The sequence below is a fragment of the Pinus tabuliformis genome, chromosome 5_2, assembly GCF_031772625.1.
Source record: "Pinus tabuliformis cultivar Carrire ecotype Pingquan chromosome 5_2, CPIR1, whole genome shotgun sequence".
NCBI lineage: Eukaryota > Viridiplantae > Streptophyta > Pinopsida > Pinales > Pinaceae > Pinus > Pinus tabuliformis.
In genome coordinates, this window is record NC_142306.1 from 1,103,850,630 (window position 1) to 1,103,878,369 (window position 27,740).

The window sequence follows — 27,740 nt, forward strand, 5'->3', positions numbered from 1 at the left end:
TGATACTGTTGTGGTAGCTGTGTTGGGTCAGATAGAGGACAAAAAACATATGTTATATTTAACATGAGAAAGACTTTGATTCCAGTGGAACTGAGCTATACAGTGACAGAGAATAATTAAAAAAAAAAAAATTGTGATAGTACATTCCATGAACAAATTTCAATACTACATTACAAGATATCAAGTGCTTTTGGACAGTGACCACTCTGCCATTTGTTTTCTCATGAATAAAACAATCACTAATGGTAGGGTTACGCATTGGCTATTGTTTTTACAAGAATTTGACATTAAAATCCTAGATAAACCTGAGAAAGATAATGTAGTGGATGGTTTTCTTTCTAGACTCACTGTTGATAATGAATGCATCCCTGTTTAAGATTATTTTCCCTATGAATATCTCTTTTCTATTTCAACTCACTCACCGTGGTATGCAGACATCGCTAATTATCTTCCTGCAGCATTCCCACAACACCTATCCTCACACGAGAAGAAAAGAGTTGTTCAACAAAGTGCAAGATACTCTTGGATCGAAGGAAACCTCCATCACACTAGGTCGGATCATCAGATCAGACGTTGTGTGAGGGAGGATGAAATCTTTGATATCCTTAAGGCTTGTCAAGAATAACCTTGTGGGGGGCACCTTGCAGATAAAAGGACAACATTCCCACAACACCTATCCTCACACGAGAAGAAAAGAGTTGTTCAACAAAGTGCAAGATACTCTTGGATCGAAGGAAACCTCCATCACACTAGGCCGGATTATCAGATCAGACGTTGTGTGAGGGTGGATGAAATCTTTGATATCTTTAAGGCTTGTCAAGAATAACCTTGTGGGGGGCACTTTACAGATAAAAGGACAGGGGCACTTTCCAAATTATTTATTGCAAATACAACCAACATACTAAAGGTCCTTCTAGGACCCTAAGGGCGGCAACTTCCATAAAGAGAACGAAGGCATGCCAAGACACCATAACATCGTCATTCAATTCAACCACCAAATTGATGCTTGTCAAGGACTAGTGAAAACAATGCATTTTTTTTAGTATACTCAACTCACCAATCTTATGCATTACAATGTAAATATTCCATAACATCTCTTAGTTTCTATATATTACTCAAAATTGTGCGAGTTTGAAAACAAATGGCATATCCTTTGGGATAAGGATCTACTTTCTCCTTGTCCATCGTTATATCACATCAAAGTAGAAAGATCCAATCACCTCATTAGAGCACCTAACAGGATTATGCTTCAGTGATCAACTCAACATTATTTTCCTTGACCATTTCTGAGCATCATCTCCATGTTCTTATACCTACTAACGCAAGCAAAAGTATCAAAAGTATCAAAAGTATCCATTGAAATAGTGCAAGAGATCAAAAATATTTCCCACTATGAAATATATTTCCCACTATGAAATATATGCAATTGGTACATTACAAAACAAAGATATTCTAAAACTGGCATACAACTTGTAGAAAAACACAGGGAAATTCTAAAAATGACCTACACCTACTCCCAAAAATATTTAAGAGGTGATTAAAATGTGTGTCGCTACATGGATTTACCAAATATTGAGGGATTCTTTGACTAGATAAGTAGAATGTTCTAAAACTAATGTACAATTAGCGCCAAATATTGAGCGATTCTTTGACTAGATAAGTAAGAATATTCTAAAACTAACGTACAATTAGCGCACAATAAACAAGGGAAAATTCTAAAAATGCAATACAATGATACATACAAGGATTTAGGAGATTATTAAAATTTATTTGGCTAGATCGATTTACTAAGTATTTAGGAATCTTTTGGGTAGATTGGTAAGAACGTGAGACTCTAAAGAGTCCTGAGTCCAAAAGCTCCGAGCACTCTGTAAAGCACACAAATTAACTCAATGTTAGGTCGCCAATGACACATATGGAAGCACAGAATAAGTTGCAAATTGACGAGTGCAATCCAAAAACAAAGAAGTACAGAATAGGTTGCAAATTGATGAGTGCAATCAAAATACAAAGAGATCAATACACCCCAATCTTAATCCAACCATTATTATTTTACAACCAATGATGAACAACCAATAACATTTATAGGAGATTGGTAGATTGTCTTCATCTTTGACCGTTAGAACTGCATAGTGTTATCCTTTGGGCTTTTTCTTTGGGCCATCCCAGACTGGGTGTCGTGCTCCAAGGTTACACCTTCCAAGCCTTATTATCTCCTGAGGAACGCCATCCAAAACTGCATGCTGATGTCTTTTTAGCTACTCGATTGCGCCTTCTGGGGTGGGTATTGGGTTCCGAACTCAATATCCTAAAAGGATTTTGAGAAGTAGATGTAAAGACCTGATTTAGCAAAGATAATGATATTTTATTTGTTTTGTTCAGCATCTGTTATATTTTTTCCACTATTGGGATTTGGGGTAGCTCCATGGAAAAAATCCTGGTCAATTTTGTAAATTGGTACATTGTTTTTTAGTATGATGGTTTTCCGCTCATGGTATTTTGTAGATCTGGGCATGATTTTCCGTCCATGGTATTTTGTAGAGTATGTTCTACTCCAGAGTTAGTGGATTGGAATTTTTGAATGCTTTGGAATGTATATATGTGTTGTAACATTGAAAAAAATATAATTAAAGTTAATTTGGTAGTGTCAAGATACAATTCCTATGTATATTTGTTTTATGGTGTAGCGGTTGTATATTTTTCTATATTTCACAAATTCATTTACAACTGTACAGAGTTTGTATATTTTTTTATTTCAAAAAATCATTTACAAATAATTTATGTATAAACCCAAATGGAAATTACCAATTCCATTTTCGTTTATGGAACCATACCAAACTTTTAACATAAAAAAGGAATTCAGACTGAAAAACTAGCGTTTTATGCATAAACTGGGACGCCCTAGAACCACGCTGCTCAATTCAAAATGGATTTTGTCAGACATAGGGTTGTACTCAACAATGGACAATCCCAAACAGGATTTTGTCCGAGATACAAGTTCAACTACGAACAAATCTTTTTGCACCAGGGTAGATAATTTTTTCATACTGTGCAGTGGATTCCACCGAGGATAAATCCGTTGACCCAGCTCAACAAACCTAGGCCTGAAACGGGTTGTCGGGCCATCCAGAGCTTCCATCACCACTAGAATAAATGTAATGAACCCACATTTTCCGTGAAAAGTGGCTCTGATCAGCGAGCTGACCGCTGACCACCCAACAAAATAACTGCCTCCCCGAAAGATTTCAAAGGGCTGAGGAAAACAGCCAGCTTAGTAGCAGATCATTTGAGAGATAAGAACAGAGAGTCATAAGTCACCATGGTTAAAGCACCTCGCCGATATTCAGTAGATATGTGATAAGAGTCACAGTGGTCGTGAACCACGCATGGAGAAAATTTTATAAAGAGTAGTGGGCAACAGAGGAACAATTCAATTTACTCGAAGGAAATGCTTATTCAGACATAGATGTGCGGCCCTCCCGTCATCATTCTCGAAGAGAGTCTAGCAATCATTACCATCCCAACTTTCGTATGTCCTTAACACGCCCCATTTAAACTCGTCTCTCACGGCCGATCTTCACAGTCGAAAAAATATTTTGAGCTCTCGAACTGGAAGAGCTCCATTCGTTAAAAAAACCTAATCGAAACTTTAGCAGTGGTTCGTATTTCTGGTCAATTCTAAAAAGCATTACATCAAATGCCAATCCACATTTTGTAGTTTAGGTTACACGAGCGCTAGACTGGGATTCAAGTTTCACTAGAATGAGGTATGTGTAGGTAGTGTGGTGGGATGATTTTAGGTTTTTCAAGTTATGTAATATTTAATTTGTTATTACCTACAATTTTATGCTAGGATATCTTTGACTATTAAACATTATTATTTATTTTGATTCTCCTGAATAGTAGCTGAAATGTTTGACTATGTATCTTGATTTCTTAGAATAGCAGGTAAATCTCGTTGATTATCTACAATGTCAACCTATGACATGTTTAATTATGTAATAAGATTATCTAATTTAATTCTTAGAAACAACAAATAAATATTATTCCTAAAAATACCTGGAACCAAATTGGTACAGTACATGACATTTACTTTATAAAAAAATAAAAATAGAAATTAAGAGTGAGTTAATTATAATCAAACTTTAAATATAAAGTTTTAGTAGATCTGACTTCAATCTACTTGAAGTATAATACAGTCAATTGGTAGTTATAACCATCTCCTCAAATTGCTTTCTCTATTTCTCTATGTAGATTATATTTCCTGTCCTTCCCTTCATTCGATTTCTGCGAGCCTGATTTTTCCTTTCTCCTTGTTCTTTTTATCTAATTCAACCTCACGTATTAAATGTCCTGTGCTTCCCTTCATTCGATTTCTGCCACCCTGATTTTTCATTTCTCTTTATTCTTTTTATCTAATCCAACTTAACCTCCAATAAAATTGCCCAGCCCTCTCCAAAACGAATTATGATAATTAAGGGTAACGGGAAATCACGATTCGAAGGCATAAACAAGTACAGTATTTACATCAAATTCTTATATCGATGCATTATTACAGATCTATACTATAATGTGTGCTTCAAGTTGCTTTTAACACACTATACAGAGACTGTAGATCCAATGCTTTGTACATGGAAGGCAGATTTTTATACAAATTAAAACTAATAACAGCAGTCATCTTCTGGAAGCCCTAATTTGGTCTTTCCAAAGTCAGGCTAATATATATGTATTTCTTAGTTTTGTTAAATAATGAGGTTGAACTTAAAATGAGTTTTCATCCTTTACTCTTTTGAAACCTAACAAGATAATAATACTCATAATAAATCAAGATCATGTTTGAATTTGAAAATAACAAACCATCAGATTAGCAAGGAATTACAATGAAGATTTTTAACAGGAAAGTGGTCTTGTACATTTGGAGGTCTTATAACCAATTGTGTCTCGACTTCAATCTGTTCTACGCCTCCAACTGGGCTTGCCGAAACCGAACCATCCATATATCGAGCCTCAGCACACTGGAAAATAAATAAAATAAAGATGAACTAAAACTATATTCGATCATTTAAACTGCAATTTAGCGAAATTAATTATTCAAAAATTTCCTTAATTTAACAAAAATGGTTACTCAAATTTCGTCTCACTTTTTTATGGAGAAAAGCATTCTCCTCACTTAACATGCGTTCCTGCAATTTTATGAAAACCAAAACCGAGTTAAAAATATCTCAATGTATACACTGACTACTACAACGTATGCCTATAATTTTTATCCATATTAGTGGAAGCACGCAAATATGTAATATCTAAGTACAACTGGAAAATACCAACCTTCAAAATCAAATTAACAGATTAGATTAAAGATGGAGAAAATGTCAAGAATAACTATACATCCGTCGATATTTTTCACGGATCCATTCATCCCTTAATATAACATTAACAAATTAGGTTAAATGTGATTTTAGGGTGAAGCATAACCATTCAAACCTTCAGATAATATTTGAAATTTTGGTTAAAGTGTAAATATATTCAAATTGTATTTAGATTTGCTATTTATAGAGTGTCGACAATCAATTCTATTTCTATAGAAACAAGAATATAATGACGCAATGACGGAGCATCATTAAGCGTTTCGTGTAGTAAAACGGTGTGTCGTCAAGGGTTTGCGCGGGTTTACATGCAGACTTCAAAACTGTTGGCCTCGACTGACAACCGTAATTGATGCATTGGCTAGTAGGGAGCCCATAATGGCTTTCAATGGCTTCCCCTCTGCTTGCTAGGTGTTCGTCGGATATTGGTGTTGTTATTGGGAACCCTGCTGTAGGTTGCACCAATGGGATCCCAAAGATAGTGAGGAAGTTCGTAATCTTACCGAGTAATCCAGAATCTGAGGAGATTTTAAATGATATTTGCAGTTGCTAGATACGATAACGTTTGTCCCGTATTTTAGGATGAAAACCTTTCTAAGCTTTGGGTGGGTCCCACTTCAGTCTTTCATTTGAAATCGATCAAAAAGGTTTAAAATCCACAAATTGATGGTGTTGTAACTTGTATGCATGCTCATACCTGGACCACAATGGAAAGTAACAGGAGGAAAATACAGTTGGTTGAGGCTCTTATTCTGGGGTATTTATCCGTTTTCAACCAGGGACTCACTCAAAACAATTTCAACATGCAAACACACTATATTTGACTTTAACAAATATAAAACCGAACTCGAACTAACTCACACTAACTCACCCTAACTCACACTGGCAATAGTTAACTCCAACTTTAAATTTCCAACACTCTCCCTCAATTACTACCGTATGACTCAACATAACTCAATCATGACTCAACACAACTCAACTATGTTTGCTAGGCTTACAATAGAAATTGACTCAATCATCACTCAAACATGTATGTTGGTCTATGTCTCAACTATGATTACAATGACTCAAAAATGTGACAATAATGCATTTTTTTTCATTTCTTTCAAAGTCTATATCCTCCAAATCCCTTCATTCTCGGTTGTGCGTTCTTGTTGTAGGCTCCATATTTCTTTACTTCTTGCTCCTGCAATTTTTCTTTGACTTTTCTTGAATGTGTGTTGAAAAAAATGTGACCTTGTCTTGTACAACTTTCTCATCAAAGATTCGTTCAACCCTAGACTGTTTCCCTTCATCTTCAAACGGTCTTCTTTGCTCTGCTTCTTGCACTCCATATGCCATATCTCTTGATAGCAAAATCCTATCTCTTCGTGGCTCCATTGCTGAAAAATTGTTTCAATTCTTTCATCTTCATCTTCTAAAACTTCCGTATCCTTCTTTTCACTTTGATCATCCAATACTATTGCTTTTTCCTGTAGTCTGCACACTCAAGATCATCATTAAACTTACATATCATCCAATACTGTTGCTTTTTCCTGTAGTCTGCACACTCAAGATCATCATTAAACTTACATGTAAAATCATCATCATGCTCTTTTTTCTCGTTCACCACTTCATTTAATTCTTTTTATTTCAGCACTTGTTTTAAGACTAGTGAATTTGTTTAATTGGATTATGTATCCATTCTTCAATGAGCGTTAAATCGCATCAAACTTATTAACAACTTTGTTTTCAACTTCAGCTCTCATGTTATTTTCAAAATTTGCATATTTAAAAACAATCTTAAAAAATCTTCGTTATGCTTTGCATTGAGATATTTCTCCTCTACCTCTCCCTTCTCTACCTTTTCAACTGTATTAAGACTATCTTCTTCTATTATGCCGTTAGTGGACATTCTCATCAAAACTCATGAATCACTTTATCCTCTTCTTGATCATCAACTTCTGCTAAATCACAAACTGATTCATGACTTGTTCCAATTACATCATAGCTTGTTGCTACAGTGGCAGCGTCAACCTTCAATTCTTCATCAAACATGGAACTTACCATATTGCCACAATCAATACCATTTTCATAAAAGAAACCACATATCAAAAAACATAATTTTCATCCAACCTATGGTGGGCTGCCCGAGCATGCATGTGCTCAGTAGCAAATTTAACTTTAGCAAATCCATAAACTACAGCTGTATTCACCAATTCATATTTCACTGTGCAGTGATCATTGACATGTGTCTCATCACAGTGGGATTCACCATCATCTGCACCATCCACATTACAATGCAGTTCTTTCGCATTCATATGCTCTTGCTTTGCTTCATACACAGAGGTTTCAACTTCTTTCTCTGCAATCTTTGTTGCATCTTCTTCATGCATGTCTGCATAATGGGTTTCAATTTTATAGTCTTCATTACCATCACCCATTTTTGAGTGGGATTCTCCAAGCTCTGTTGCCTTCCCAAAGTCTTGCTCATCTACTCTCAGATCTGTGGTTGACTCAACAGACTGTGAAACATCGTGCTGCTCCATCTCACTCCCCCTTGCACTGAATTCTTCTTCCGAGATCTTCCAGGCTTCTTTGGAAAACGTAGATTTTTCTACTTTGCACAAAACCATTTCATCCATTGCTTGTTGAATTAAACTCAAACCCAGAGCATCAGTAAACATATCAGGTGGTAGCAGATTCATGCTACACCAATCAACCTCAATCTCTTTTGTGTCTTATGCTAGACTTCTCACTTTCTAGGTTGCAACCTCAACCTCTCTAAATATGACAAGGATATTTGTCTCTTCTTGTCTATTCATTTTCTTAATTTACTCCAGTCACAATTTGCGACCCATGACTGTTGTCTTTCTTTTGTCTTATGGTTGCTTTCCCTAGTACATGAGGCTTCCTTCCATATCGCCCCCAAAAAAATCATAATTTTTAACATGAAACCCCGTAAAACACAATCTTCACTAGATTCATATAAACAAAAAAATGTTTCTAAACTCAACACACTATACAAAACAAAAAAATTACAAACCAATTCACCTTTGCAAGCCCTTAAATAGACTTTCCAATAAAACCCTTTTCCTTCTTTTAATTCTCTTTCAAAAGAATAAAAAAAATCCCTTTCCAAAAACAATATTACCAAACTCCTTTTTAAATAAACTAATATTTTTTTTTGTTTTTATAAAGAAAATCCCAAACTTCACTTGTAGCACTTTTCCATATACCCAAAAAGGACTTAAAAAAATATCTCCTTAACTTTTCAATAACCTGCCCACGGGCATTTTTCTTTTGAAAGATCTCCTTATTGTTTTTTATGAGCAAACTTACCCGTGTATGGTCTTCGACTTTGCTTTAAAAGACACTTCCAAATAACCTTGTTTTGAAATCTTTAAACTTTTCGTCGCGTGTTCGTTCACTATAAATGCAGCTGCTCTTTAATTTCTTTCTTGTGGTTTCTTTTCAAAACGAACTCCCTTAGAAAATTAACAGATCCAGAGATGACAACTAGCAAATAAATGATCTATAGACAACGTCTTGCGAGTTGCTCGCAATAGCGACGGTCGCACGACACATGTGCCCAATTACTTACGCAACGAGTCTTTACAAAGGAAACATGTTTGGAAGACCTCTGTCAGTGATCATGAACACAGTAGCTCGATTGTTTCAGCTCTCAACAGAAATGTTTTATAAATTTCTCAAGTTTTCTACCTCTTCCAACCAACAACAAAAAAATTTCTCTCTGTATACTGCAGCCAAAAGAGCACTCCTGTACTTTCAAATTTGTTTTCTCTTTAAAGCCTCTTACTCAACCTCCCACTGATACAAATTTGATGGAAAGGCAGAAAGGACGAAAACATAAATTCATACACACAAAACAATATGACTTGCTACTTTTCTATCGATCACACAAACTTGAATTAGATTTATTATAATGAACCTGTCATGGCTATTTCTCCCTTTTTAACTAGTGACTCACTCAAAATAACTTCAAATACACACTATATTTGACTTTACCAAATATGAGACTTAACTCGAACTAACTCACCCTTAACTCAGATAACTCACACTGACACCAGTTAACTAAAACTCTAAATTTGGACTACTCTTTATGTGGGAGCAATTACAATTTCCAACACCAGGGTATATAAAGCCCTAACTTACTAAATATGTAATTATGCAATTTCTAACTAACTTGACTCAACTCCGACCAACTTTTTCATGAAAACTCATACTAAAGTATACTTTTCCAAATATAGATTGGACTCAAACTAACAAACACAGACTCGAATTAACTCACACTCCTAATACAAATTGCACTACATGCGGGAGTAATTTACTATATCCAACACTTCCCTTTAATTATGAACGTATGACTCAATATAATTCAAACACGACTCAACATGACTCAACTATGCCTATTAGGCTTGTTACCGCTCAAACTAGCAGGGGACCTATAGGGGCGAATGCTAGACCAATGGAAACAAATGCAGACTTAGTCCATTATCACCTCAGCTAAGGCTCCCTACTCTTGATGGACTTTCACCAATCGAAAGAGACCTTCTATATGTGGAGTCACAATTGAAGGATAAATCAACAAGCGGATATAAAGTGACCCAAACCATCTTTTTCCAAAAGACGTTCAAGAATAAACCTTTCTTGCTTCTTAAGAAAGGTAAAAATCTTCCAAGACAAGGGTGTTGGGATTTGAGGGCTAGGTTTATGGGATATGACTTTTGATGGAGTTCCTCAATCCCTAAAATCCTTATTGAAATTGATATCCCAAGTGGTTCTTCAGGAGTTGTCTTTTCAAAAGAGAGGGACCACACAAAACCAGTGGGGGCCAACCTAGGTAAAGGGGCAGGGATTTAGCAGCCAATGATGTTCTTAACCAAGAAAAAAAGGGGGAAAGGATCAAAGAAAGAATTTTCACTTAAACGTGCTGACTTCACCCTTTGAGGGACTAACCTTGGGGATACTAGGGAAAAGTTTGATCTCGGAGCTAGGGCTTGGATTTTCTCACAACTCCACCGTCAAAATGGCTTCAATATTGGAGGAGGCCATGAAGAGACACAGGCGCAGCAGAGGCTAGGAGATCAAACATTTTGGAGGGCTATTTTGTCGGGAAAATGATGCCCTGGTTGACCCAACTTGGCTAGGCCTCAGAAAAGGTGAAAAAGAATTGATTTTGGGTGGCCACCTCTTGGTAGATTAGTGTCTTCGTCTTGGGAGAATGGAGTCTATGTTAAATATGAATGAGGATCTTGTTTCTTACTCAAGGAGGCCTTGAGAATACCTCGCTAGCCTTCTCGGGCAAAGGGAAGCAACCTTATCACTTTTATACTTCGCCTTGCAAAAGGTGATGGCTCATCAAGATGAATTTCTTGATAGAATTATCCCTAGGAAATATCATTCAAATTACATGGCCCATACACTGAGAGATGCTATACACAGACAAAATTCCACAATTTCAGCTAAAAATGCATGCAACAATTAGCCCTAAATCTAGCGAAACTCCCAATCCAATGTATATGACAAAGTGAAACATGAATAACTTTAAAAAAATGTACTTACATGTAATAGAACATATCCATTGATCCACAATTTCACAATACAGAAGCTCGCAGATAAGATAAACCAAATCCAAACATCTAGATTCACCCTCAAAGAAAAAATGCAAAATTCTCAAGAAAAGAGAAGAGATCCAATCCAAAATGATGATGAGCAAATGAACTCATCTCACTTGTATTTATACACAAATGAGGAGTTCAAATTAGCCTCCTTGGCCTACTTAAGCCCCAAAAATAAATAATGTGCTAATAATCTAACTTTTGGTGACAAGCCCACCAAACTAGCTCATAAATGATTTAATAAGCCTATTAAGAGGTCAGATGATGAATAATACATGTCGTAAGGCCCTCCGAGAGACCCGATGAGGTCCATAGGTTCCATAATGAAGAATAGGACCCTGAAAAATGATAGACAAGGGGTTGTCCCCTTGTTCTCAAAACAATAAACATGTGGTGTTCCCAGTAGGACTGGGGGCGCAATAATAACCTCATGGGTCTCCATATGAGTTGAAGATGCCTGTAGATCATATGAAATGGCTTCAATGATGGTATAGTTGATGCCACATTATCCTACAAGTCCTAGGTCAATTGCCAAGTATTTTGTACATCTGTAGGGCCGATTAGGCAAAGGTGAGTCAGGTGCATCTTCCTCGTCCAATGGGTGAATCTCGAACATCTTTGAACATTCTCAAGGATCTATGGAGTACTTTCTACTACTGTGGAAGACCATGGCTCTCGACACACACCATACATGTGCCAATGTAGCCATCGAGAGGATTAAGACCCCTTATAGGGAGACCAAACCCAAGATGGAGACCATCTACAATCCTTCATAAAATCCAATGCGTCCCCTAGCCTTCAAATACAAGTCATTAGAGAAATAAAGTAAATGAACTTACCAACCATGGACCACAGGTGGGGACTTCATAATCGCCTGCCCTTCCATAATGGCTTCGGGATGTGCCAATGTCCTCTAAACTCCAAATGGGGTTAACTAAGTATCCTATAAGGTGGTTTCTACTTCTAAAGCAGATACTATGTTCAAGGTACATCCCGAAAAAGGTGGTCACATGTGACAAATAGGTGATTGAAGTACGATATGAAAAGCGGCAGCACTAGGGCACACGCTGGGGAATAAGGGTAGCTAATAAAAGTGAAGCTTGCACTTGGGTTTATAATTTATAAAAGGGAGAAATAGTGGTACATGAGGTATCGCGGCCTTGATTTTTCGACCCTTCTTTATATGTCTTTTGCTTTTTTATGATTTTCTTTTCTTAACTACTCAATGCTCAAGGGTAAGAGCATGACGCATAAGATATAGCAGTGAATACCACCTTTCAAGGTAGGGCCATTCATTTCCCAACAGGGGCTGGGGCAATCATGGCATCCTATATCATGAAGGAGGCTCATATAACCTGTAGAAACAAGGGTCATGGCCATGAGGATAGCGTAGAGCTGATGTATTGGCTTTTTCCCACGTGTTAAATGTGTTCGTCTTGACCATCTTTTTCATTTTATGATACGTTTTCCTGTTGAACGTGGCCAAAGATGCTTTTATCTTTCTTTTTAGTTGCATCAACCTTTGGATCATCATTTCAAGCCTGACCCAACGTGTGGGCAAGAGGAAGGGGGGAGTTAACCCTATGTAGACCTAGTGGTTGAATGTGGACCCGGGTGGGAGGAATAATGAATGGGGTGATAATGAGTGGAAAGGGCATAATATGCGGATAAGGGAGGAGGACTATGCAACCAAAATTAGGGTTTCCCTGTAAAATATCCGTTGAGATTGCAACAAGATGATGAAGCTTAGTCAAAAGAGTCGCCTTCACTAAGTGGGCCCGCAGGCAAATTATGGCGCAAGTTCTATTTTTGATCGCAGTGTGGATAATCACAGTGTGGGTGACCACAGTGTGGGTGATCACAGTGTGAGTGATCACAATGTGGGTGACCAAAGTGTGGGTGACCACAGTGTGGGTGATCAAAGTCTATTTTTAGACTGGCTGTCAAAAATAGAAATGTCAAATATTATTGTCTCATAATAATATTTGGACTATAAACTTGATCTTATTCTCTTGGAGCACTTCAGTTTGAGCTACAGATGTGGCCCATGCAGCTGTCAGAAGGAAGTACGCTTTTCTTATGAGTTAGTTGAGTTGTTGGATGCATGACTTTAGTTAGAACTCAATCAGTTGAGTTTGGTGGAGTTGATTGTGGAGTTGATGGAGTTGTGTTCAGTTTGACTTGGTTAAACTAGTTGTAGTTAGTCTAACTGCAAATAGACTAATGATGAGTTGTTAAACTAATTATTGACTCATAATACAACTATAGAATACATCAGTTAACTCAGTTGCATGTCAGTGCATGTTCAGTTCAGCAAGGAGAGTGTTAGAGAATCAGATTGCTATCAGTTGTGACTATAGTTGTGCATCAGATCTTGCACAATCAAGGGATTGAGTATGCCAATGAGTTTGTTCATGTATTTGCCCAGTTTGTAGCTTCTGCTCACGTCTTACACATTGTGAGTGATTCTTTGGAGGTGAAATACGAGTTTGGTAGACCATTCTCATTCATTCTTGAGCAGGTATTGAGCAGTGGAGGCAGGCAAGCAGTGGAATAGATTTGGAGATCAGATCTTAGCTGTATTGTGTGTAACAGGTGGAGCTAGTACTGGATTGCTTGTGATAAGCATTGTACTTTGTAATGTTACATGGTCTCAATCATTAATATACAGATAGTGTGGGGTTTTTAGCGAGATGCTTTCCCCGGGTTACATACTGTGTTAATGTGTGAATGCTCTTGATGTTTTATTGTTATTAATGCTGCTATATTGATGATCAACGTAGAGGAGCTTATGTATTGTGTATGTATTCTGCAATAGTACATGATCAGGATAATCTCTGTTGAATATGTGTTAAATTATTCAAAATTTCTACATGGTATCAGAGCAGTTGATCATCAAATCTACTATTTAGGAAGTGTTTACATTCTATTTCTTCGGGCAGAGTCTGTAATCAGGCGAGGTAGCCTCTGGATTCATCCTTTCTTTGGAAGGTGAGATATCCAGTGAATGCCCATACAGTCAATCTCTGTACGAGAAATATTGTGTTCTCATGAATCTTAGATCCAAGGCGGTTGAGTTGGTTGCTGGTGGAATTCGAATTTGCAGCAGTGTTTTCTTGGTGACAACGCAGCAATGTCTTTCAACGGATTTCGATTGGAGTATGCTCTTGAGGGCAGCTCAAATTATATTGCATGGAAGGACAGGATGGAGGCAGTATTGGATGATAACGGGCTGAAGGAGTTCATAGATACGGATATCCCAAAGCCTACTAATGCTGCTAAGGCGGAAGTTTGGCAAAATAAGACCTCAAAATGTCGAAGGATTCTGTTGGAGGGCGTGAAGGATCACATTGTGTCCAGCCTCCATGGAAAGGCTACTCCATATTTGATGTGGAAATCATTAACAGAATTATTCCAAAGCAAGAGCGATCAGAGGAAGCTGGCGCTCAAATATAAACTCAGAAACATCAAATGCGAGAAGGGTGACAGTATTCCCAAGTATCTCATGAAGTTCACTCAGTGTCGAGATGAGCTGAGAAGTGTGGGGGTTACTGTCGATGATGAGGACTTGGTGAGCTTGGCTCTATGAGTCCAAGAAGAGAATTGTAAGACAAAATGTGAAAAATATGCTTGGCTGCACTAGGATGAATGCGCTCTCTAAAATGTTGGTATAAGGAGGTGGTTTAAGGATAATTACCAACACTAGAATTCTTAATGCAATTCCCAGAACTCTTCCATATCTAGTACGAAGTTGAAGTCTTCTGCTAGAGGAAGTGCTCCTAATGCTTTGAAGAGGGAGATCCTCAGCCTGGAAAAGGGAGGTCTGCAATCTACATAAAAAGGAAGAACCTCAACCTGAGGTGGTTTAGGGATGACCACCAACTTTAGAATGCTTAATGAAATTCCTGGAACTCTTCCAAAACTGGCAAGAAGTTGATGTCTTCTGCTAGAGTAAGTGTCTCCAATTATTTGAAGCAGGAGAAGATTCACCTAAAAAGAGAGGTCTCAAACCCGTATAGATGGTTTTAAGGCTGACAACCAACCAAGGGTATGCTCAGCAGCATCTTTGTCTCTGGCTACAACCCCGAATATGATATTGCAGGTTGTGGCTCAGGCTCGTTCAATGTGGCTCTAAAGCTTGAAGATGACCATCATTTCCCCCCGGTCAGATACAAGGTCAGATGATGGAGAAAACTCAACTGCAAGACTGTTCGATACTCTAGAACAAGTCTTGACATATAACTGAAATATCTCCTTGGGTGTTGAACCCCATTGCCAAGAAGCGATCCATCCAAGGTGAATCTTTGTTCTTGCAGGAGGCTTGTTTTTCAAGCATTTGTTTGAAGAATGAGTGGTTTTATGACAGTGCTCACATGGATGAAGATCAAAACAATGATCATTCATATGGCCAACTCTGTCACAATGTTGGCATTTAACACTCTGTTGTGGTTGTTGCGGAAGATAAGTAGGATCTGGAAAAGGTGAGGATGAACTGTCATAAAGAAGTCCAGCACTCTGAAACTGGATGGGCTTGAGTAATCTGAAATATCAAAAGACACATCATTTTCATATCCAAGTGTAGTTTTTTTTCTGTTATTGACAAGCTCTTCCCCAAGTTTGATGATGGGCTTCGGAAGTGGAACCTAAATACCTACATCTTTATACGAAACTACTCTTGAAATAAGTACTACATATGTAATTTCTTGGTGCTGATAGGAATCTATCTCAATATTCTAAAAAAAAAAAAAAAAATAGGTTCAAAATGATATCTATTTTGTTGTAGCTCTTCTTGCTGTCGTTGTGTCTCAAGCAGCAAAAACTCAATTGTATCTTCCGCATTTTGCAGATAGGTTTGAATGTATGTGAGAATAAAGGAACAAGCCTCAAGCACCAGAACATGGAGAATAAAGGAACCACAAACAAAAAGATGTGGGATAGCATTTTATGCAGAAGGACAAGAAAATCTATGGCACATTGACAGTGGATGTTTGAAACATATGACAGGTGATAAAGAAAAACTTGAATCATATTCTGCTTTAGAAAAGGGAAAGAAAGTCTCTTTTGGAAATGATACTCCTGCAGCTATAAAAGGAAAAGGCACTGCTCAGTTAAAAGAAAAGGTCAAAGCTGGAAATGTTTTGTATGTTGATGGATTGAAGCATAATCTTCTAAGTGTCAGCCAGATGTGTGATCAAAGAACCGAGGTGATATTTAGATCAAACGAATGTCGTGTTCGTGATCTTGATACAGGTGAAACAGTGATCAAAGGTAGAAGAACTCCAAATAATCTATACATATTTGAAGAAGGACAACAACAATGCTATTTGAGCAAGGATGATGAAAACTGGTTATGGCACCGGAGGTTGGGGCATCTAAGTTTTTCACAAATAAGGAAGGCATGCAAATATCAGGCAGTTCGTGGTCTTCCAGATATCAAAATTCCAGACAACACCATATGCAAATCATGTCAGTTTGGAAAGCAAACCAGAACTAACTTTCCAGAGAAGGAAGGATCAGCTAGCATGCCTCTTGAGCTAGTCCATACAAATGTATCTGGTCCATTTAGGAAAAGGACACCTCGAGGAGAAGAATACTTGATATTATTCATTGACGATTTCTCCAGGTTTGTTTGGTTAGGACTTATGAAGCACAAAGACGAAGCATTCGAGAAATTAAAATCATTCAAAGCCTTGGTTGAAAATGAATCAGGTTACAAAATTAAGTGCCTCAGGTCTGACAGAGGTGGGGAGTTTACCTCAAATGAATTTTTCGATTTCTGTGAAGAACATGGGATAAGAAGAGAATTCTCTACAGCTAGAACTCCTCAGCAAAATGGAGTGGTGGAAAGGATGAACAGATCAGTCCAACAAATGGCTCGTGCTATGCTGGATGAATCTGGAACTCCCGCAACTTTCTGGGGTGAAGCCGCATATGCTGCGGTTCTTATTCTCAACAAAACAAATGTCCGAGTGAACAGCACTCAAACTCCTCATGAGCTCTGGTATGGTGAGACTCCTTCGATAAAGCACTTCAAAATCTTTGGGAGCAAATGCTATATTAAGAATACTGATGAGCAACTTGGCAAACTTGAACCTAGAGCAGATGAAGGCATTCTTCTTGGTTATTCTCCACACAGCAAAGCATATAAGTGCTACAATAAAAGACTTGGAAGAATTGTTGACAGCATTGATGTAGTGGTTGATGAAAAGGGATACATTCCTAGGCAAGTAAATCATGAAAATATCGAAGAAGACGAAGACTACCCTCAAACACAGAATGATGAAGAAGAAGAACCTCAAGAAGCACCAGAGGAACAGATAAAGATAGAAGAGAAGACTCCATCCCGGTACGTTCAGAAGAATCATCCAGAATCTCAGATTTTGGGGCAAAAAGAAGCAGGTGTACAAACAAGAAGAACAATTGCAGAAGCTTCAAGCTATTTGGCATTACTCTCCTCCACTGAACCACAAAATGTAAAAGAGGCATGCAAAGATGAATGTTGGGTCAAAGCAATGGATGAAAAACTTGAGCAGATCGAAAAGAACAACACTTGGGAGTTGGTTCCTAGACCAAAGGATAAGAATGTTATAGGGACAAAATGGGTATTCAAAAATAAGTTGAATGAAAATGGGAAAGTAATTAGAAACAAGGCAAGACTTGTTTGTAAAGGGTATGTGCAGCAAGAAGGAGTAGATTTTGAGGAAACTTTTGCTCCTGTTGCAAGACTTGAGGCCATCCGAATGTTCCTTGCTCTCTCAAGCTTTCAAAAGTTCAAAGTATTTCAAATGGACCTGAAATCAGCCTTTCTGAATGGAGACTTAGAAGAAGAAGTATACATTGAGCAGCCAGATGGTTTCATTCTTGGAAATGATCAAAATCTTGTATGCAAACTGAAAAAGGCTCTCTATGGTCTTAAACAAGCTCCAAGGGCTTGGTACTATCGTTTGGACAAATATCTTCATCAACAAGGTTTTTTAAAAGGATCAGCAGATAGCAATCTTTATATAAAAATTGAAAAAGAAAAATTGCTAATACTTGTTGTGTATGTAAATGACATTATCTTTGGCAGCAATGAAGAATCTATGAGTCAAAGCTTTCCCTTGGTGATACAGAAAGAATTTGAAATGTCCTTGCTTGGAGAATTGACATATTTTCTTGGCCTGCAAATCCAGCAAAAGGAAGGAGGGATCTTCTTGTGTCAAACCAAGTATCTGAAGCAGATTTTGAAGAAATATGGCATGGAAGATGTAAAACCAGTATGTACACCCATGGTCATAGGATGTAGCCTCAGTGCAAATGATGAATCAGCAGTAGTACATCAACCAACCTACAGATCTATGATTGGAAGTCTACTTTATTTGACAAGTACCCGACCAGACATCATGCATGCAGTGGGAATAGTTGGAAGATTTCAGGCAAATCCAAAGGAAACTCATCTTCAGGCAGTCAAGAGAATCTTCAAATATCTTCAAGGGACTCAAAATTATGGCTTATGGTATCCTAGAGATACAGATCTCACACTTCATGCTTATACTAATGCAGATTGGGCCGGAAGCGTGGATGACAGGAAAAGCACAAGTGGTGGTGCATTCTTTATGGGTTCCAGATTAGTATCTTGGTTCAGCAAGAAACAGAGTTCGATTGCCTTGTCTACAGCTGAAGCAGAATATGTTGCTGCTGCATCTTGCTGCACTCAACTCCTTTGGAAGATGCAGACCTTGCAGGATTTTCAAATCACTTGTACACCACCCATCTCCATCTTATGTGATAATACAAGTGCAATCAGCATTTCAAAGAACCCAGTCATGCATTCAAAAACAAAGCACATACCAATCAAGTATCACTTTCTCCGGGAACAAGTGCTTGAACAAAAGGTCAAGTTGGAGTATGTTCCTTCTAAGGAACAGGTTGCTGATATACTCACCAAACCATTGCCTAGGGAGACCTTTGAATACCTCAGGCAAAAGCTGGGGGTTGTTGATGCATCATCTTGTTGTTGAATCTCTTCTGATTGTTGGTTGTACGCAAGGTTCATCTGAAGTATATGCGTACATGTGCTGGGTTACGAATTGGTCAAAGATCGAATGGCACAGGTTCAAGGGGAGCATATCATGCATTGTTGGCATTAATGGAGGAAGTACAGAAGGAGATCATGGATGCTGGTCTGAATATTGCTGCAATACGTCTCTATCTCTTTCATGGTCATTTATGGTGTTTGATGGATTATGGTTCTTCTTTGCAGATTTGGTTTATAGTCAGGGGGAGCATGTTCTTAGGGGGAGCATAACCCTTTGCCCTTGATGTCAAAGGGGGAGAATGATTGGTTGTTGTTGCCATCAACTCCAAAGGGGGAGATTGTTGTCATTATGATACATATGTTGTACTTGATGACAACCCACTCATCTCAGATGATAAATTATAGTGCAGCAAAGTTCACGCACTTTCATGAAAATAAAAGTTTCTTTCATGAAGATAAAAGTTTCCTTCATGTAGAGAAAAGTTCACGCACTTATATGCAGAGAAAAGTTTATTTCATGTAGAGAAAAGTTCACGCACTTTTATGCAGAGAAAAGTTTAGAGAAAAGTTCACGCACTTTTATGCAGAGAAAAGTTTATTTCATGTAGAGAAAAGTTCACGCACTTTTATGCAGAGAAAAGTTTATTTCATGTACAGAAAAGTTCACGCACTTTTATGCAGAGAAAAGTTTATTTCATGTAGAGAAAAAGTTCACGCACTTTCATGCAGAGAAAAGTTCCTTTCATGAAGAGAAAATTTCACGCACTTTCATGGTTGGCTCATGGTATTAGTCCCACAGTTTTTGATCCTATGGTTTTGGTCCGTGGTATTGCATCCAAAAGTGTTGATCTCACGCACTTTCATGGTTGGTTCATGGTATTAGTCCTATAGTTTTTGATCCTATGTTTTTGGCTCGTGGTATTGCATCCAAAAGTGTTTATCTCATGCACTTTCATGGTTGGTCCATGGTATTAGTCCAACAGTTTTTTGATCCTATGGTTTTAGACCGTGGTATTGTGGAAGGCCTAAGACTATAAAAGAGGAAGGAGATCATTTGGCAAAGCATCATCGAATGAATTGAATATCTAATAAGTGCTAGATCTGAAATATTTGTGATTGGGTTATGGTGCAGATCTGGATCTGAATGAAGGAGGAACCTTAGCGCATAAAGAAGGATAAGTTCTTTTGATGGGTCATAATCTTTATGCTTGAATAATAGTATCTTTGCATGATTTTGATCTGTTATATGAGGCGCATGCTTGATCTATAAATCTAACAATCTGGGTTAATTAGTGTCTGAATATTTGAAAGAAGGAATTATCCTTTATAGATCTGCACGCAGGTTTCAGGTTGTTGAAGTAGCGTATATCTTTAAATTATGATCTAGCTGCCTCTGTCTATTGCTGCAATATTCTGGGTTCAGAATTTGGTGTGTGGTTACTGTTACTGTGTTCTGGGTACAGCTGTCAGAGAAGTGTTTACTTGATTCATTTCTAATTGGGAAAACGAGATTGTTTGATGCAGATATACTTGATGATTGATTGATGTTCATGGATCTAGTCTGAAAATTTATGAAACGTGGTCCCTGGAAGAAAGAGAAGGTTGTAGCCTACAGTAGGCAAGCACCTGCGTACTAGTATCTTGGCTAATACAAGAGCTAAGGGGGTTGTATCTCCCTTCCAGGAGAAGCTGGAGAACGAGAGAGGATTGTAGCTCTCTGCAGGTTGTAGCCTGCGTACTGGTAAAGGACTGCACCAGTACAAAATCATTGTAAAAGGAGTTTCTAATTGAAAGAAGATAGAGACATATTGCAGCAGGTGGTTTTCACCCACATTGGGTTTCCACCTTATATCTGGTGTTCTTTTGTGTGACTATTTGCTTTTCTTATTCCTGCTCATTATTTTATGATACTAACATACAAAGTAATGATCAATATTTGAAGAATTATTCAAAGTATAAATAAGGAAGATAGATTGATAAGAATTTGATAACACTGATTCACCCCCCCCCTTCTCAGTATTATTTCCAACAGCAAAATGTGATTTCCTTCTTGAAAGGATAATCTAGGCCTTTCCTTTCCTATAAAATAGAGTAGATTTTGTTTCCAGCAAGATAGATTAGATTTGTTAAGTTGTCATTATGCTTTACATTTTTCCAAATAGAATCAATGTCCTTCTTTCCATTTACTTTCTAGCAAAAGGATAGGTTTGCTTACTGTTATTTACTTTAGGATTGGCGGCTTACCTAGATATTTGCTTTCATTGCCTTCCTTCACTTGCATAAAAGGGAGTCAGAGTAAAAAGAGGAAGGTTTTTGTTGCACATACATTATCGACCCCTCTTAAGTTTATATGAACCCTGGGATGATAATTTAAGTTGATAGCCCCAGGTGGTGCAGCATTCTTGTTGCAATACTGGGGATCATCACTTTTTACCGTCATTGTCGGGGAGGGTGTCAAACGAAACACTTTAGTTTTCTTGGAGTGATTCCTTCTTTCTTTTATGAAAAACCAAAAAAAATTACATTAGGCATCTCTCGTTGCATTACATTAGAATTTTAATTCAAAAAAATTATAAAAACATACTATATTTCTTCAACACCACAAACCCTCGTCCCACTTGATCATGTGTAGGTAGAAGAAGAAGGTGTGGAAAGGAAGTTAGCAGGCATGGAGCAGCCCTACTTAGTAAACTCATCTCAGCAAGTTATGAACTACCCCTCCTCTTTCAATACGAGTTGCAATGCACAATTTCAACCTTGGTATCGACCTCACACATCAACCTCGCTTCCATAGTCTTATCCATATCAAACTCAATGTTATCCATCCCATCTGACTCCACCACAACCACATCCTCAATCACAACCATTTCAAATATCCACTCCCACTCAACTACATGCACAACCAATTCCAAACCCAAGCAATGAAGGTACAAAATCTCCAAACAAATCCTCTTGAAGCAAATGACATTCAACTTGGATCAGTAAAAGTGTTGCAAAGAAGAAATTCTCTTCCTCCTATTGAAGAACAAAAAATTCCAAAACAAGAAGATTCATAAGAGACTAAAGATTCATGGACCACATTTGATGGAGCACAGCCATTAGAGCCTGCGATTGAAGAATTTCTACAATGTTTATCATCACAGCCCTTTTGTGTTCAAGGGGCTAATCAGCAGATAGTAGACAATTTGAATGGCGCGAAACAAGAAGAAATAAACAATGATCTAAGCGAGCAAGAAAACAGAGGACATCACAACTATATTGAACTTTGGTTGCGAATAATTATTAAACAGGGGCACCATTCTCTTCAACAATCTTTGGCACCATCATATTCCAAGCAGTTGGTCTCTCATATTCAGATACATGTTAAAGAATATTTTTCCAGCCTACATATGATTTTATCTGTCATCCTTTTATGCACATGGATCCATTGCAAGTATTCCTCTACTTGAAAGAGATTTTCTTTCATTCAAGTTGAGTAGGATTTAAAACAAAAAAACAAAACAAAAAAAATCTAATCAAAACTTTCTTTGAGGCATCTAACATTGGCTCATTGTTTGGTAACCTCTATGAGGCAATCAATGGGATGGAAAAAAAACAAAAACGACAAAAAGAAAAATCCTAGGTGAAAACCTCCTTTGACATGCCTAGGAAAACCTACTAGTTGAAAGCTTCATTGAGGGAGCAAGTAAGCCTAAAAAAAAAGAAAACAAAATCCTTATTTACTCCATGTATCTCTCTCTGATGAATGAATGTGATCTCCAACCTTTGCAAGCAACGAAAATAAGTCCGCTACAAATCTGGGAGATAAATGAGACAAATGTGAAAAAATACTTGAGAAAGCGGATGTTATCATGGAGTTCAAAAATTATTTGGGGTTCAACTCAATTAACTCAAAGCACACTGAGTTTATTTTGCATGCAATGAAAAAATAGAAAATAAACTTAAAATAAATAAACAACAATAAAAATAAAAAGTGGACCCACCACCTCTTGGCATGCAAAGATTAGTTTCTACAGGACTTGGGTTGTGTGCTACAATATCTGAACAAGATGCTACAAGACCAAAATAGCACTACTACAAGACCGGAACAAAACTGTTACTGCAAGAAAAGAGTTCCTACAAGAAGAAACAATTTGCTACAGGCAGTGATCAGAGTGCTACAGGAAGACAAATTTTGTGTAGAACAACCACTAGAGCCTTGGAGAGCAAGAAAATATTCAAAGGAAATAGCAAGGGTGCAAACAAAGATGCTACAGGTAAAAATGGATTCGATAATGGATGAAGAAAAAGTGCTACAAGAAGAGACAACAACAACTCAAGAGGAGAGAGAAGGTCCAAAACGACTCCAAGACCCTACTCCACTGCATGGTATTAGAACCTATTACAAATTTATTACAAAAATTGGTAGAACTCACCAGTGGATGCAAATTGCAAAATCCAAGTAGAGGAGGTGGGGCTCATGGAGGAAAATGTGCAAGAAATGAGCAAGGAATTGAATGATTTAAAGCTAAGGGAGTATGTCATGAAAGAGAAACTAGCAACATAGCAACATCTGATCCAAAGATCATTTGCATGAAGAGCAGACCTGCATCATTAAGCATCATTTAACAACATAAAATAAAAAATACATATCTTTCTCAAGAAATTGCAGAAGACATGCACAACAACCTTATCTATGTTTAGAAATGACATATGTTCAGCTACAACACTCATATCAAGAGCATCTCAGGAACACAGAAACAACAACAACAAGAAAACTAGATGACCTCCAGCAGATTATCACATGCAGCGTCAGGATCATCAAAGGCACCCTCCACAACTACAGTAACATCCTACAAAAAAAAAACACTCATCACAAGGCACAAGTATCCAACTCTCTAGCCTCACCCTTCGAACCTATTCTAGCTTGATAAAACATTAAGAGTGTGAGAAGGAAAGGTCTTTTATATCCAAACTTGATATTTGGAAGCCTCGGTCTTATCTAGCAACTCACTTGACTTTTCTCCAAAGGTCAACTACAAATGCGTGAGATAAATGAGACAGATGTGAAAAAATACTTAAGAAAGTGGGATGTTATCATGGAGTTCAAAAGTTATTTGGGGTTCAACTCAGTTAACTCAAAGCACACTGAGTTTATTTTGCATGCAATGAAAAAAGAGAAAATAAATTGAAAATAAATAAATAAAAAAACAACAATAAAAATAAAAAGTGGACCCACCACCTCTTGGCATGCAAAAATTAATTTCTACAAGAATCGGGTTGTGTGCTACAAAATTAGAGCAAGACGCTACAAGACCAAAATATAACTGCTACAAAACCAAAACAAAACTGCTACAGAAAAACAAAACTGTTACTGGAAGAAAACAGTTCCTACAAGAAGGAACAATTTTCTACAGGAAGTTATAAAAGTGTTACAAGAAGACAAATTTTGTGTAGAACAACCACTAGAACCTTGGAGAGCAAGGAAATATTCAAAGGAAATAGCAAGGGTGTAAACAAAGATGCTACAGGTAAAAATGGAATTGATACAGGATGAAGAAAAAGTGCTACAAGAAGGGACAATAGCAACGCAAGCGGAGAGAGAAGGTCTACAACGACTCCAAGACCCCACTCCGCTGCCTGGTATTAGAACCTATTACAAATTTATTACAAAAAAAGGTAGAACTCACTAGTGGATGCAAATTGCAAAATCCAAGTAGAGGAGGTCGGCCTCATGGAGGAAAATGTGCAAGAAATGAACATGTAATTGAATGATTTAAAGCTAAGGGAATATGTCATGAAAGAGAAACTTGCAGCATAACAAAATCTGATCCAAAGATCATTTGCATGAAAATCATTTACATATCTTTCTCAAGAAATTGCAGAAGACATGCGCAACAACCTTATCTATGTTTAGAAATGACATATGATCAGCTACAACACTCGTATCAAGAGCATCTCAAGAACATAGCGACAACAACAACAAGAAAACCTAGAGGAACTCCAGCAGATTATCACATGCATCTTCAGGATCATCAAAGGCACCCTCCACAACTACAGTAACATCCTGCAAAAAAAACACTCATGGTAAGGCACATTTATCCAACTCTCTAGCCTCACCCTTCAAACCTATTCTAGCTTGATAAAACATTAAGAGTCTGAGAAGGAAAAGTCTTTTATATCCAAACTTAATAATTGGAAGCCTCGTTCCTATCTAGCAAGTCACTTGACTTTTCTCCAAAAGGTCAGCTACTAATGCGGGAGATAAATGTGACAAAATACTTAAGAAAGTGGGATGTTGTCATGGAGTTCAAAAATTATTTTTGGTTCAACTCAATCAACTCAAAGCACACTGAGTTTATTTTGCATGCAATGAAACAAGAGAAAATAAAGAAATAAAAAAACAACAATAAAAATAAAAAGTGGACCCACCACCTCTTGGCATGCAAAGATTAATTTCTACAGGAATCGAGTTGTGTGCTACAAGATCAAAACAACATGCAACAAGACCAAAACAGAACTGCTACAAGATCAGAACAAAACTGCTATAGAAGAACAAAACTGTTACTGGAAGAAAAGAGTACCTACAAGAAGGAACAATTTGCTACAGGAAGTTATCAGAGTGCTACAAGAAGACAAATTTTGTGTAGAACAACCACTAGAGCCTTGGAGAGCAAGAAAATATTCAAAGGAAATAGCAAGGGTGCAAACAAAGATGCTACAGAAAAAATGGAATTGATAGAGGATGAAGAAAAGTGCTACAAGAAGGGACAACAACAACTCAAGAGGAGAGAGAAGGTCCACAACGACTCCGAGACCCCACTCCACTGCCTGGTATTAGAACCTATTACAAATTTATTACAAAAAGAGGTAGAACTCACCAGTGGATGCAAATTGCAAAATCCAAGTGGAGGAGGTAGGCCTCATGGAGGAAAAATTGCAAGAAATTAGCAAGGAATTGAATGAATTAAAGCTAAGGGAGTATGTCATGAAAAAGCAACTAGCAACATAGCAACATCTGATCCAAAGATCATTTGCACGAAGAGCAGACCTGCATCATTAAGCATCAGTTAACAACATGACATAAAAACTACATATCTTTCTCAAGAAATTGCAGAAGACATGCACATCAACCTTATCTATGTTTAGAAATGACATATGATCAGTGACAACCCTCATATCAAGAGCATTTCAAGAACATAGAAACAAGAAGAAGAAGAAAACCTAGACAACCTCCCAACAGATTATCACATGCAGCTTAAGGATCATTAAAGGCACCCTCCACAACTACAGTAACATCCTGCCAAAAAAAAAAAAACACTCATGGTAAGGCACAGGTATCCAACTCTCTAGCCTCACCCTTCGAACCTATTCTAGCTTGATAAAACATTAAGAGTGTGAGAAGCAAAGGTATTTTATATCCAAAATTAATATTTGGAAGCCTTGGTCTTATCTAGCAAGTCACTTGACCTTTCTCCAAAGGTCAGCTACAAATGCAGGAGATAAATGAGACAAATGTGAAAAAATACTTAACAAAGTGGGATGTTATCATGGAGTTCAAAATTTATTTGGGGTTCAACTCAGTTAACTCAAAGCACACTGAGTTTATTTTGCATGCAATGAAAAAACAACAATAAAAATAAAAAGTCGACCCACCACCTCTTGGCATGCAAAGATTAGTTTCTACAAGACTTGGGTTGTGTGCTACAAGATCATAGCAAGATGCTACAGGACTAAAATAGAACTGCTACAAGACAAAAACAAAACTGTTACTGGAAGAAAAGAGTTCCTACAAGGAGGAACAATTTGCTACAGGAAGTTATCAGTGTTACAGGAAGACAAATTTTGTGTAGAACAATCACTAAAGCCTTGGAGAGCAAGGAAATATTCAAAGGAAATAGCAAGGGTACAAACAAAGATGCTATAGGTAAAAATGGAATTGATACAGGATGAAGAAAAAGGGCTACAAGAAGGGACAACCGCGACTCAAGAGGGAGAGAAGGTCCACAACAACTCCAAGACCCACTCCACTACCTAGTATTAGAACCTATTACAAATTTATTACAAAAAGAGATAGAACTAACCAGTGCATGCAAATTGCAAAATCCAATACAGGAGGTGGGTATCATGGAGGAAAAAGTGAAAAGAAACAAGCAAGGAATTTAATGATTTAAAGCTAAGGGAGTATGTCATGAAAGAGCAACTAGCAACTTAGCAACATCTGATCCAAAGATAATATGCATGAAGAGCAGACCTGCATCATTAAGCAACAGTGAACAACATAACATAAAAAAATACATATTTTTCTCAAGAAATTGCAGAAGACAAGCACAACAACCTTATCTATGTTTAGAAACGACATATGATCAGCGACAACACTCATATCAAGAGCATCTCAAGAACATAGAAACAACAACAACAAGAAAACCTAGACGACCTCCAACAGATTATCACATACAGCGTCAAGATCACCAAAGGCACCCTCCACAACTACAGTAACATCCTGCAAAAAAAAAGCACTCATGGTAAGGCATAGGTATCCAACTCTCTAACGTCACCCTTCGAACCTATTCTAGCTTGATAAAACATTAAGAGCGTGAGAAGGAAAGGTCTTTTATATCAAAACTTAATAGTGTAAGCCTCGGTCTTATCTAGCAAGTCACTAGACTTTTCTCCAAAGGTCAGCTACAAATGCGGGAGATAAATGTAAAAAAATACTTGAGAAAGTGGGATGTTATCATTGAGTTCAAAAATTATTAG

General features: G+C 37.5%; 1 protein-coding gene across 5 annotated transcripts in view; it reads right to left on the reverse strand.

The window, feature by feature from the left end:
- LOC149163090 (MADS-box protein SOC1-like) overlaps window positions 1–27,740 on the reverse strand; it is a 290,773-nt gene that overhangs the window by 122,997 nt on the left and 140,036 nt on the right. For 4 of the 5 annotated variants that reach the window (XM_089437522.1, XM_089437521.1, XM_089437523.1 and 1 more), the window contains 2 exons: window positions 5,142–5,183; window positions 4,914–5,015 (listed from right to left, as the gene is read on the reverse strand). In XM_089437522.1, coding sequence (XP_089293648.1) covers window positions 4,914–5,015; window positions 5,142–5,183 — 144 coding nt within the window. Of the gene's footprint in view, window positions 1–1,511; window positions 1,869–4,913; window positions 5,016–5,141; window positions 5,184–27,740 lie in introns of those variants that run through there. The other variant, XM_089437524.1, reaches the window with a different exon arrangement.